Genomic DNA, 12,236 nt, shown 5'->3' with positions numbered 1-12,236 from the left:
AATTGAAAGAAAAATTTAACAGTTTGTAAAAATTTCGAGGGCTCCTATCATCGCGTCCGTATTCTGAACAGCGCACCACTAATTTGAAAATTGTTCAGCAATTCTCGTTTCTTCCGTAGTCTATTCACGGTAGGTTCGAGGCCATTGACAATTGAATGCAGGAAGTTTCATATTGACTTATCTGCACCCATCATATGCCAACGAAAATTTATGGACAATAAACAAATTTCGGCATCTCAAATCTTTGGCGTGTAGTGTTGTGGAGAGGAGATCTATTTTCAACGCGGATACGAAACTTCATTTAACTAGACAAAATGTTTGTAATATTTTTTTGAATGCAAATATATTTGTAATATTTCGATACTTAAACGAAGGAATTCAAATATTTATGTTTGTCAATTTTATAATATAATAAACTTGGATATTTATATATTGAATTTTATAGTAAAATATATTCATATGTTTAAAGAGAAAGAGAAAGAAGTAGACTAAATTTTATATTATTAAATATTATTTTATATCAAATTAGTTATAATAAATAATAAAAAGATTTGAATTATATATATATATATATATATATATATATATATATATATATATATATATGTTTAGTTTAATTAAATAATTGAGAGATGAATCTATTTATGTATTTAAAATTGTAATTTAATAGCAAGAAATCACAATCTTAATTGAAATTATATTTTCAAATTCTTAAAAAAATTATTTCATCAATTCATTATAGTGTAACATTAATAATATTTATATATAATTTTCTTCTAAGATTTTATACTTCTGTGAGTCATGATATAATGTTTATATTTTCTGGAGAAATCACATAGACCCTTTGTTCTCTATGTGATTTCTCCCGAAAATATAAACAATATATTTTTCTTATTAAAAATCCACTCACTTTTTATACATTAATATTTATATATTAATATATTTTAAAAGTAATATGTATTTATATAATAAAATATAAATTTGTAATAATAATAAATATTACAAATAAATTATTTTAAATTAAATATAAAATATTATTAATACAAATTTAAAATTATATATATATATATATATATATATATATATATTTAAATTTGTATTACCTCAAAACATCAAAATATAATTACCGATTGTCCATGTTATTTCTTAGATTATTATAGTATCTTTCAATTTCCCATAAAAGAGATAAGAGGAGAAAGTCATACTAAGACAAAAACATTTACTATAAGGAAAAATGTCTATAACTATAAAACCGTAAAGAGAAATGTCGTTGAGGTACATAGTAGAAAATCAAGTGTCCCGAGAAGTCACTAGAGAATGATCTTTAGCATTGGAGCCTAGATATAGAAGTTTTACCTAGCACAAGAGATGGGTCTCCAGGTCGATTATGAGCATTAAAAGTCTCTAAGCATGAGTGTTGGAACTGCTAGGGACAGTTGATATCATTTAAGGTAGAAAATATGCCATACTCCTCCTCTTAGTTCTTCATAACTAGTAATGAAGAGTAATAGAGTTGAGACACCTTTTCGACCTTCTTCTAATGTCATCAGGGTGAGGAACCTGATGGGATACCTCCTCAAGGATGTTGGAGTTTGATAGATTTTGAAAATAATCAATAAAAATGGAATTAATATCAGGGATCTCATTGCAGACATCTGAGGGGACAAGATTGGTAGATGGTTGCATCCTCCTGAGCCTATTTATGGCCCCGTCCCCGCTCCCGCTCCCGCCCCCGCAATCTCCTTGTTGGTTATACATGTGCTTATGAGGATTTATAGTATACTTATGTCCTTTTACCTCACAACTAATTCAAAGTTGAAAATTGAAATGTGTAGTCTACTTGTGTCCCTTTAGGATAAGAAATGTAAGTCCAAAACATAATGGAGGTTTAGATCCAATAGACCCTCCTAACCACACCAAAACATAATTCAGTGACGTGAAGGTGTACTGGTTATGAATTATCCGACGAACACAACAAAAAAGCGAATCTAATGAAAGTAGCGGGGCATCGGAAGTGGACAAAAAAATTGGAATCGGAAGTGGAATCACATCATAAATAATGAATATGAATAAATATGAATTACATCACAATCATAAATTATATTGATATATATTTGAAAATATTAAATTATTTTTGAAATTAGTTTTTCAAGCTAAATAAATAAATATAAAAAGGATCTTCTATCATCTTTCTCTTACCCTGATGATGGATCCCATTTGGGATTCGAAACGTTGGTGTAAAAATTCCATTACTGTGGGTTCTCCGGTCAAAAATTCAAAAAGCTCAAACCACAGATCTCTAAAATCAAATATAATAAAATTATAAAAAACAATAAAAAGGATCTGAAACATCTTACTGACAGTATAAAATAAGTAATTTAGCAGTTAAATTTACGAATTAAGGTAATTCAGTGACGTGAAGGTGTACTGGTTATGAATTATCAAGAACAAAAAAGAGAATCCAATGAAAGCAGCGGGGCATCGGAAGTGGACAAAAAATTTGGAATCGTAGGGGCAGTCAGGAGACCAATTTAAGCCAAGGATAATCGAGGCGTAGCATAGATTGATTGATAAGCATTCAAATTAGTAAGAGATTGGGGATAGTTGCCCTCTAAGGAAAGCATTGAATTGGGGATCATGGCGGAGACTAGTGTTATGTATTCATGGCTGGTGGGCTTCGTCTGTTTCATTCTAGCGATGATACTGCTTCAGCTCTACAGAATAGTGGACAGTCGAGGCTACAATTTACCTCCCGGTTCCAGAGGGTGGCCATTGATTGGAGAATCCCTGGGCTTCATGCGAGCGATTAATTCGGGTTTACAACCATGCCGATTCATTCAAGATCGAGAGCTAAGGTACTGTCTTAATTTTAACGTTCAAGATCGAGAGCTAAGGTACTGTTAATTTTAACATTGGCGCGCATTTTATAAATCAAATACAATATGTGAATTCTGTGAACGCGAACTGCGCAGGTATGGGGAGATATTCAGAACAAATTTGTTTGGAAGATCTCGAATGATTGTGTCTGTGGATCCAGAATTCAACAAACATATTCTGCAAAATGAAGGCAGGCTGTTTCAATCCAATTATCCGAGACCTTTTCGAAATCTCATCGGAAAATTCGCTTTGCTTTCGGTGCACGGAGATCTCCAGAAGAAGCTCCATGGAACAGCCGTAAATTTCCTGGGTGTTGTGGATTTTTCCGGTAAAATCCCAAAAACACACAAGTTGAACACACACAGAGACAATGCTCTGTTTCTCTCCTCAGGATCTTTTGCACAGGGAAGCTTCAATAAATTTTTTTTTGAGAACAGAGTATTACATACCCACAGAAATAGATTTGTATTCATTAAACATAAAATGCCTGATACATATTCATCCTCTTTCATTCAGAGGGATTTACAAAAAAAAAATTCAACAACAAAAAGAAAATTACTTTGTCTCCTCCTGAGATTTTACATTGCTGTGTGTAAGAATCTCTTCTACATTAACTGCTGTAAAAACAGACTTCAACTACAGAAAAATTACTTTCACTGCTGTGTGGAAATTACAAAGATTTTTCTCACGCTGCTGCGTTTTATTTTTTTACTTCGCACTGCTGTGCATTACAATACAATTACACTGCGGTGTGTATTCTCATTCGCACTGCTGCGTTCTTCCCTCTTCACTCTCATCAACACAACAAAAAAAACATTACATATATATATCAACAATAAGAACTTACTTCACGTTTTCACTTCCCATGCTTCCGTAAAAGAAATAATAAAAATTAAATGCTTTTACCAACTATTACTTGAGCCCATACTCCCGCTGAAATAAAATTAAAAACTTCACCAAAACTTACCAACCCACAGTAAATTGCATTTACTGTTTTACTGACATTTACCGGCGGTCAATAATGTAACTTTTACTTCACGTAAAATTCATGCTGCAGGCCTATACTTAATCGTTGACTTCAATTAGATCGCATCGCAGAAGGCTATCGGGAGGCTGAGACAAGTTGAGAGATGAGCGATCAGCGATGTGTGATAATATCGCATCGCTAAAACATATCGCATTGTAAGAGACAGGTGCATAACGCGCGTAGGGTGAAACTTGCGATCTGCGATATGCGATAATTATCGCATCGCAAAAAAAACATATCGCAATTGCCAGAAAACACAGCACATAACGGAGGGTGACATGGTGAGTTTGCGATTTGCGATAGATCGCATCGCAAATAAAGCTTCAGTTGAAATTATTATTTCAACACTCCCCTTTAATTTCAACTGCTGGGTTATCAATCATACCCAGACATTTCCTCAAAAATTCAAAGCTTTTCTGGTCCAATGGCTTTGTCAGAATGTCTGCAACCTGTTCCTGAGTTCTGCAATGCTGTAAAATGATTTCTCCATTGTTCACCAATTCTCTGATGTAATGGAACCTTGTATCAATGTGTTTCGTTCGCTTGTGAAACACAGAATTCTTGGACAATGCAATAGCTGAACTATTGTCGCAAAAAATCACCATTTTTATTGCCTGCTCTTGGCATAGACTTCTTAACAGTCTCCTCATCCAAACTGCTTGACATGCTGCTGCTGTAGCTGCCACGTACTCTGCTTCTGCTGTAGACAACGGCAAGATTGGCTGTTTCTTGGAAGCCCATGAAATTGCTCCTGAACCCATGTGAAAGATGTAACCGGATGTGCTTTTCCAATCATCCACATTTCCAGCCCAATCGCTATCGGTGTAGCCAACTAAATCTGAATTTTCTGAAAAAGTATATAAAATGCCAAATCTTTTTGTACCTTTGACATACCTCAGAATTCTTTTTGCTGTCTGCCAATGTGCTTCTTTTGGCTTCTCCATGAATCTGGAAATTAAACTAACAGCATGCATTATATCCGGCCTAGTTGCAGTTAAATACATAAGGCTGCCAACTATGCTCTTGTACAAGCTAGGATCAAAATCCTTGCTGCTGTCCTCTTTGCTGAGTTTTAATCCCATTATCGTGGGAGTGATTGCTGCTTTGCATTCTTGCATATTAAATCTACTCAACACTTCATTTACATATCTTGCTTGAGAGATAAAAATTCCATTTTCATTTTGATCTGCTTCTATTCCTAAGAAGTATCTCAGCAAACCCATGTCAGTCATCTCAAATTCCTCTTTCATGTCTGATTTGAAGTTTTCAATGAGGTAGTCATCATTACCTGTAAAAATCAAATCATCAACATACAAGACTACAATTAAAATCTTACCATCCTTTTCTTTGATGTAGACGGTGGGTTCTCCCTCACACTTGTCAAATTCATTTTCCAGTAGATAGGAGTCTATTCTACTGTACCATGCTCTTGGCGCTTGCTTCAGCCCATAAAGAGCTTTCTTCAATCTACACACTTTGTGCTTTTGGCCTTTCTTCTCATAGCCTAGAGGTTGTTCAATGTAAACCTCCTCCTTTAACACTCCATTTAGGAATGCTGACTTCACGTCCATTTGGTAAACTTTCCACTTGTTTTGAGCTGCTATGGATAGCACTGCTCTTACCGTTTCCATTCTTGCAACCGGTACGAAAGTTTCCTCATAATCTCTTCCATATTGCTGCTTGTATCCCCTGACAACCAACCTTGCCTTGTGTCTTTCAATTTTGCCTTCAGCATTGCACTTGGTCTTATAGACCCATTTGACTCCAATGACTTCTTTACCTTTTGGTAGCTCAACCAAATCCCATGTCTTGTTTCTTTCTATGGCTTTCATCTCCTCATCCATAGCTTCTATCCATTTCTTATCTTTAATAGCATCTTCGAAATGAATAGGATCATCAACATGACAATACAAGGCAAATAAGGAATTCATTCCTTCATTATAAATGTCACTCAAGTTTCTGAACTTCTTACCTCTTTCACTTGGTGTGCAAGTGCTTGAAGATGCACTTGAATTTCCTCCTTGTGGTGTTCTTGGAGAAGCACTCTCATTTCTCCTCAAAGGTGTTCCTCGCTGTCCTTGTGTTGGCGCTGCTGTTTGGGGATGTATTTCTACCATCTCCTCATCATCTTCATCATGAGACAAACAATTTTTAACATTAACTGTTTTCTCTATGCTTCCATCCCAAGCTTCCTCCTCAATAAACTGAACATCTCTGCTTACAAAGAACTTCTTGGTGGATGGGATATACATCCTGTAAGCTTTGTATTCCTCACTGTATCCAATAAAGATACATTTCTCCCGTTTGCTATCTAACTTCCTCCTTAGCTGATCAGGAATGTGTGCATAGGCCACACATCCAAAAATTTTCATGTGGGTGACTCCTTGCTTTTTCCCACTCCATGCTTCTTCTGGCACTTTTTTCATCACAGCTTTTGTAGGACACCTATTCAAGATATATACTGCACAATTTACAGCTTCAGCCCAATAATCATTTGGCAAATGCTTTGCCTTCAACATGCTCCTCGCCATATCCATAATGGTTCTATTCTTCCTTTTAGCAACTCCATTTTGTTGTGGGGTGTACCTTGCTGTGAATTGCTTGTGAATTCCATTTTCTCTGCAAAACTGTCGGAATTCTTTGGAGATATACTCACCTTCTCTGTCTGTTCTCAAAACTTTGATGCGCAGCCCACTTTGATTTTCCACAAATGCTTTGAAATTTCGGAATTTTTCAAACACTTCCGATTTGTTCTTCAAGAAATAAACCCAAGTCTTTCTTGTAAAATCATCAATAAATGTTAGAAAATATTGGCTGCCTGCTAAAGATGGGGTTTGCATTGGTCCACATAAATCTGAGTGGACAATCTCCAAGGGTGCCTTCGCCCTTATGCTTTTCCCTGATGGAAAACTTTCTCTATGTTGTTTTCCCAATATGCAGCCTTCACAAAGGCTGTCCGGTTTCTCTATCAATGGTAATCCTCTTACCATTCCTTTTTTGTTCAACAAGTTAAGACCTCCAAAGTTGAGATGTCCAAATCTCAAGTGCCACAACCAATTTTCATCCTTTGGCATACTTTGGAAAGCCTCTTGGGAAACTGCTGCAATTACTTCTTTGTTTTTCAATTCTGCTCTTATTCTGAGAGGGAACATCTTGTTCCTCGTCATTCTCACTTCAGCAATACATCTTTTGCTGGGTGCAATATCCATGATGGTGCATACATCATTCTCAAAGAAAACATTGTAACCCTTTTGAACAAGCTGTCCAATACTCAAGAGGTTACATTTCATTCTAGGGACATAGTAGACATCTGCTATGGTTTTCTTTTCACCTTGCTTTGTAAATATTTTAACTTCTCCTTTACCCATAACAGAAATTTTGCTATCAGTCCCAAGTGTGACTTGTGACTTCACACTTTGATCTAAAGCAGAAAACAGGGCTAAGTTTCCTGTCATATGGTTGCTGCAACCGGAGTCTAGAAACCATATGTCTTCACTATTTGTTTCAGCCATGTTACAAGCTAACAACACATTATCTTGGCTGACATTTTCTCTAGTAATATTTGCATTAGATCTATTATTCACATCATGCTGCTTCTTCCTACATTCACTGGCATAATGCCCATATTTTTTACAATAATAACATTGGACATTGGGTTTTTCATACCTTTGTCATTGAGCATGATGTTGTCCTCCTTGTTGGCTACTGCCTTGACCTTGGTTCTGATTTGGATTGTTGCCTCTTCCTTGAGCATTCGCTGGACTGTTCCTTCCACCTTTGTTCTGGCTTCTGCCTCTTCCTCTCTTATTTCCTCTGCCTTGACCTCTTCCTCTTCCAAAGGACATCTGGGTCTTGAAGGCTTGCTCTAGAGATGAGTTTTCATTTCTACTCAACCTCTGCTCATGTGTGATCAGTGATGCATGAAGTTCATCAACTGAAAAGTTTGAGAGATCCTTTGTCTCTTCTATGGTGGTGACAATCACATGGAACCTTGAGGGTAGGAACCTCAATAGTTTCTCCACAATCCTCCTTTCTTCAAGTATCTCTCCATGAGATCTTATTTGTGTGACCAGGCCAATTACTTGAGTGAAGAATGAGTCAATATTGTCTGACTCCTTCATGCACAGGTTCTCAAAATCTTTCCTCAGCAATTGTAGCTTTGCTGCCTTCACTTTCTCCATTCCTTGATAGGCTGTTTTAAGAGTTTGCCATGCTTCTTTGGATGTCTTAGCTGCTGCTAACCTTCGAAACACGCTTCCATGCACTGCTTGATACAAGAAGAATAGGGCTTTTGAGTCCTTCTTCTTGTAGCTCTTTAACAGATCCTTCTCTCCCTGAGTTAATCCATTAAACTCATTTTCATCTACTGGTTCTCTAAAACCATCTTCAACTATTTCCCATAAGTCTTGGGAAGCAAACAAGGCTTTCATTGTTATTGCCCAATAGTCATAGTTTTTACCATCAAATAGTGGGAGCTGCATACCCATGCTATCGCTGGTGCTGGTGCCAGCCATCTTTGCACTCTTAACTATGCTTCAAATACTTCACTGTGTGTTTAAAATAACATACTGTCTTCAACAGCAACAAAAAAAAAACTTGAGAAATACCTTGGATTCTTTTGCTTGAGACTTCACTTTGCTGGAGAAGTTGCTGCAGTAAGAATCCTTCCTTCAGCTTCTTTGACACCTTCAAAGAGCCTGGACAAGCTCTGATACCACTGTTGGGGATTTTTCTGGTAAAATCCCAAAAACACACAAGCTGAACACACACAGAGACAATGCTCTGTTTCTCTCCTTAGGATCTTTTGCACAGGGAAGCTTCAATAAAAAAAATTCTGAGTACAGAGTATTAAATACCCACAGAAATAGATTTGTATTCATTAAACATAAAATACCTGATACATATTCATCCTCTTTTACTCAGAGGGATTTACAAAAAAAAAATTCAACAACAAAAAGAAAATTACTTTGTCTCCTCCTGAGATTTTACACTGCTGTGTGTAAGAATCTCTTCTACATTCACTGTTGTAAAAACAGACTTCAACTAAAAAAAAATTACTTTCACTGCTGTGTGGAAATTACACAGATTTTTCTCACGCTGCTGCGTTTCATTTTTTTACTTCGCACTGCTGTGCATTACAATACAATTACACTGCGGTGTGTATTCTCATTCGCACTGGTGCGTTCTTCCCTCTTCACTCTCATCAACACAACAAAAAAAACATTACATATATATGTCAACAATAAGAACTTACTTCACGTTTTCACTTCCCATGCTTCCGTAAAAGAAATAATAAAAAAATTAAATGCTTTTACCAACTATTACTTGAGCCCATACTCCCGCTGAAACAAAATTAAAAACTTCACCAAAACTTACCAACCCACAGTAAATTGCATTCACTGTTTTACTGACATTTACCAGCGGTCAATAATGTAACTTTTACTTCACGTAAAAATCATGCTGCAGGCCTGTACTTAATCGTTGACTTCATTTAGATCGCATCGCAGAAGGCTATCGGGAGGCTGAGACAAGTTGAGAGATGAGCGATCAATGATGTGCGATAATATCGCATCGCTAAAACATATCGCATTGTAAGAGACAGGTGCATAACGCGCGTAGGGTGAAACTTGCGATCTGCGATAATTATCGCATCGCAAAAAAAACATATCGCAATTGCTAGAAAACACAGCACATAACGGAGGGTGACATGGTGAGTTTGCGATTTGCGATTTGCGATAGATCGCATCGCAAATAAAGCTTCAGTTGAAATTATTATTTCAACATTGGGGTTCGAGAAGCTGCGTGTGCACTTCATGGACGACATACAGAACCTTATGCAAACCACCTTCGCCCAGTGGCAAGCCAAGAGGGATATCCACCTTCACTAGGAGTGCCATCAAGTAAGCACCATCAAGAAACCCATTGCAAAAATCTTTATATTTCAGAAAAGCTATGCATTAATTAAAAATTCTTTAAAGACCTATTTGAGTGACGCAAGGGAAAGGTTAATATCTCATAACACAATTAATAGTAAAATTAAGGATTGGATCGCATCATCTTATATGTTAAACACGTAGTTGAGGAGTTTCCAATGAAGAGTGAGAAGAAAGAACTTGTGTTTTTTAATGAGTAAGGAATTGTTGAAATTTAATGTTTTTTTAATGAGTAAGGAGTTGTATAAAGATACAGAGAATTGGGTAATTCCCAAGAAAGAGTGAGAAGAAAGAATTTATGTTATTTTTGTGAGGAAAAAGCAATTAAAACTTAATAGCATTTTATCACGGAGTGTCTTGCCTATAAAGACATTTGTAGTCAGTTAGAAGACTTGAAAATAGATAGATAGTCCGTTAGCTATTTGGGGAAACAAAAAAACTTTACAAAACTAATCTTTTTTAACCATTATTCACACCCAAAAAAACTATTATAACTATTATAGGGAAAAACTTGATTGTATAATGTTTTGTTAGTTAAATATGTAACCCCTTATACTATTTTGGTGTCATTCGCCTCATTAACATTCTTCAATTCAATTCATTATATTTTCGAGAAGCTATGCACTGTTTAAGCATTCTTTATGGATTTTATTAAGCATTTATCGAAATCAAACAAAATCGAACTACGAAACATGCCTTTTGATACTGGTATCATCCGAATGGTGGTGCACTAACTGTTTTACGTTTATATTGGTCGATTTGTCTGATCACATGTGATATCTGTTACAGCTTGTTCTGAATTTGATGGCAAAACAATTGCTGGACTTATCTCCGTCCAAGGAGACGGAAGAGATCGGTAAGGCATTCGCCGCTTTTTCTAAAGCTTTCCTTGCCGTTCCCATTAGAATCCCGGGTACCTCGTACGCCAGAGGAATTAAGGTGCGCAAGAGCCGCAATGCTTTGCTCCTTTATTTTACTGATTACTAATTTGATTGGTTCTGACGGGATGAGTAATGGCTAGCATCGCTGCAGGGCAGAGAGTTTCTGATAAAAAAGATTAATGAGGGTATAAAGCACAGAAGGCAGCATCCAGATGAAGCTGTCCACAATGATTTCTTAGGAGAACTCTTGAAAGAAGACTTGCATTCAGAAGAAGTTATAGCAGATTTAGTATTATTCCTGCTCTTCGCTGGTCACGAGACCTCAGCCTCAGCGATGGTATTTTTTATCAAATTTCTCACGGACTGTCCCCGGGCACTTCACGAACTGAAGGTGTGTAATCAGTGTGTAAGTACATGCTGCAAATCTCTATTCTAAATAAAAGCATTTCATATCTTGGTATTGATACATTAACACTGGACTACACTGATGATGGAATATGCACCACACAGGAGGAGCACGGCGCTCTGTTAAAGAGAAAGGGAAGTCCAAGAAACCAAAAGCTCACTTGGGATGACTACCAGTCAATGAAATTCACCGAATGTGTATGTAATTAATTAATTAATTACCGCTTTGTTGACCAACCAAACGATTTCTGTTCGGGGACGGGCAGGCATCCTTATCGGGCAATCAGATGGACATGGTTATGTAGGTCTGATTGCTGAATATTTGGTGAATAAGCAATCTAGATAAGCTCAAGATTTCTGTTTGATCTAGTTGATTCGCCGAATATTAGGCAATGAGATTGACATGGTCCAGGTCTGTCTGATTGCAGGCGAATCAGTAATTTAGATAAGCTCGGGTGATAGGCTAATAACATTATTTTATTTTTTTTAATTACAAGTTTTGTAACATATGTTTATATACATAAATGAATCGTAGATCATTTAAAAATCTGTAGTAGCTTTTACCTATTTGTGTTGCTGGATGTAAACCTGCTTCAGGATTTATCACATTAGATTTAGGCTTTGCTTGTTTAGAACTTCGTGGTGTAGTTCATTCTCTTTCTTCATAATGAACTAGCAAATTTTAAATTTGGAAATTCTAAAAAGTGGAAATCTTAAATCTAATATGATAGATATTGAAGCTACTTTACATATCACAGAAGCTTGTATTTTTTGAGCCCTTTAAGCTGAAAAGAGTAAAGTAAAATGACGAGTATAGTGTCGAGATGATTGATCGTGTATGTATTTGTTCAATTCCCAGGTCATATATGAAACACTTGTCTCGCCAACGTCGCTTCAGCGCTTTACAGAGAAGCAAAAGAAGACATTAAAATTAAAGGCATTTAATAATATGTTTTTACTCTTCTTGTTTGAGATTTATGCTTCTATTCAAAGTCACAATTATATACATATATAGTAAGGCTTACAATTTTATATATATAATTTTTCTGTAAGGTTTGAAACGTATAAAATCTCAACTGATACTTCCAATTCCAGCATTTCTTTTAATTTTTA

The 12,236-nt window shown here is 36.1% G+C and overlaps 1 protein-coding gene across 1 annotated transcript; it reads left to right on the top strand.

Moving 5' to 3' along the window:
- Positions 1 to 2,637: 2,637 nt before the first annotated feature.
- On the top strand, positions 2,638 to 11,568 carry LOC149229617 (cytochrome P450 720B2-like). Its single transcript, XM_089381081.1, has 6 exons — positions 2,638 to 2,855; positions 2,973 to 3,174; positions 10,627 to 10,776; positions 10,870 to 11,109; positions 11,229 to 11,321; positions 11,494 to 11,568. The coding sequence occupies exons 1-6, from the start codon at positions 2,638 to 2,640 to the stop codon at positions 11,566 to 11,568; spliced, it is 978 nt and encodes a 325-aa protein (XP_089237207.1).
- The last annotated feature ends 668 nt before the right edge of the window (positions 11,569 to 12,236 follow it).

The sequence above is a fragment of the Pinus tabuliformis genome, chromosome J (genome assembly GCF_031772625.1).
Source record: "Pinus tabuliformis cultivar Carrire ecotype Pingquan chromosome J, CPIR1, whole genome shotgun sequence".
Classification (NCBI taxonomy): domain Eukaryota; kingdom Viridiplantae; phylum Streptophyta; class Pinopsida; order Pinales; family Pinaceae; genus Pinus; species Pinus tabuliformis.
This window is presented reverse-complemented; position numbering and strand designations above follow the sequence as displayed.

What these genes read in the sequence shown, in the direction of transcription:
- LOC149229617 (XM_089381081.1), top strand. Translation starts at nt 2,638, where the DNA reads ATGGCGGAGACTAGTGTTATGTATTCATGGCTGGTGGGCTTCGTCTGT. An exon ending in ATTCAAGATCGAGAGCTAAG is followed by an intron (nt 2,856 to 2,972) that starts GTACTGTCTTAA and finishes CGAACTGCGCAG; the next exon opens with GTATGGGGAGATATTCAGAA. An exon ending in GGGCACTTCACGAACTGAAG is followed by an intron (nt 11,110 to 11,228) that starts GTGTGTAATCAG and finishes TGCACCACACAG; the next exon opens with GAGGAGCACGGCGCTCTGTT.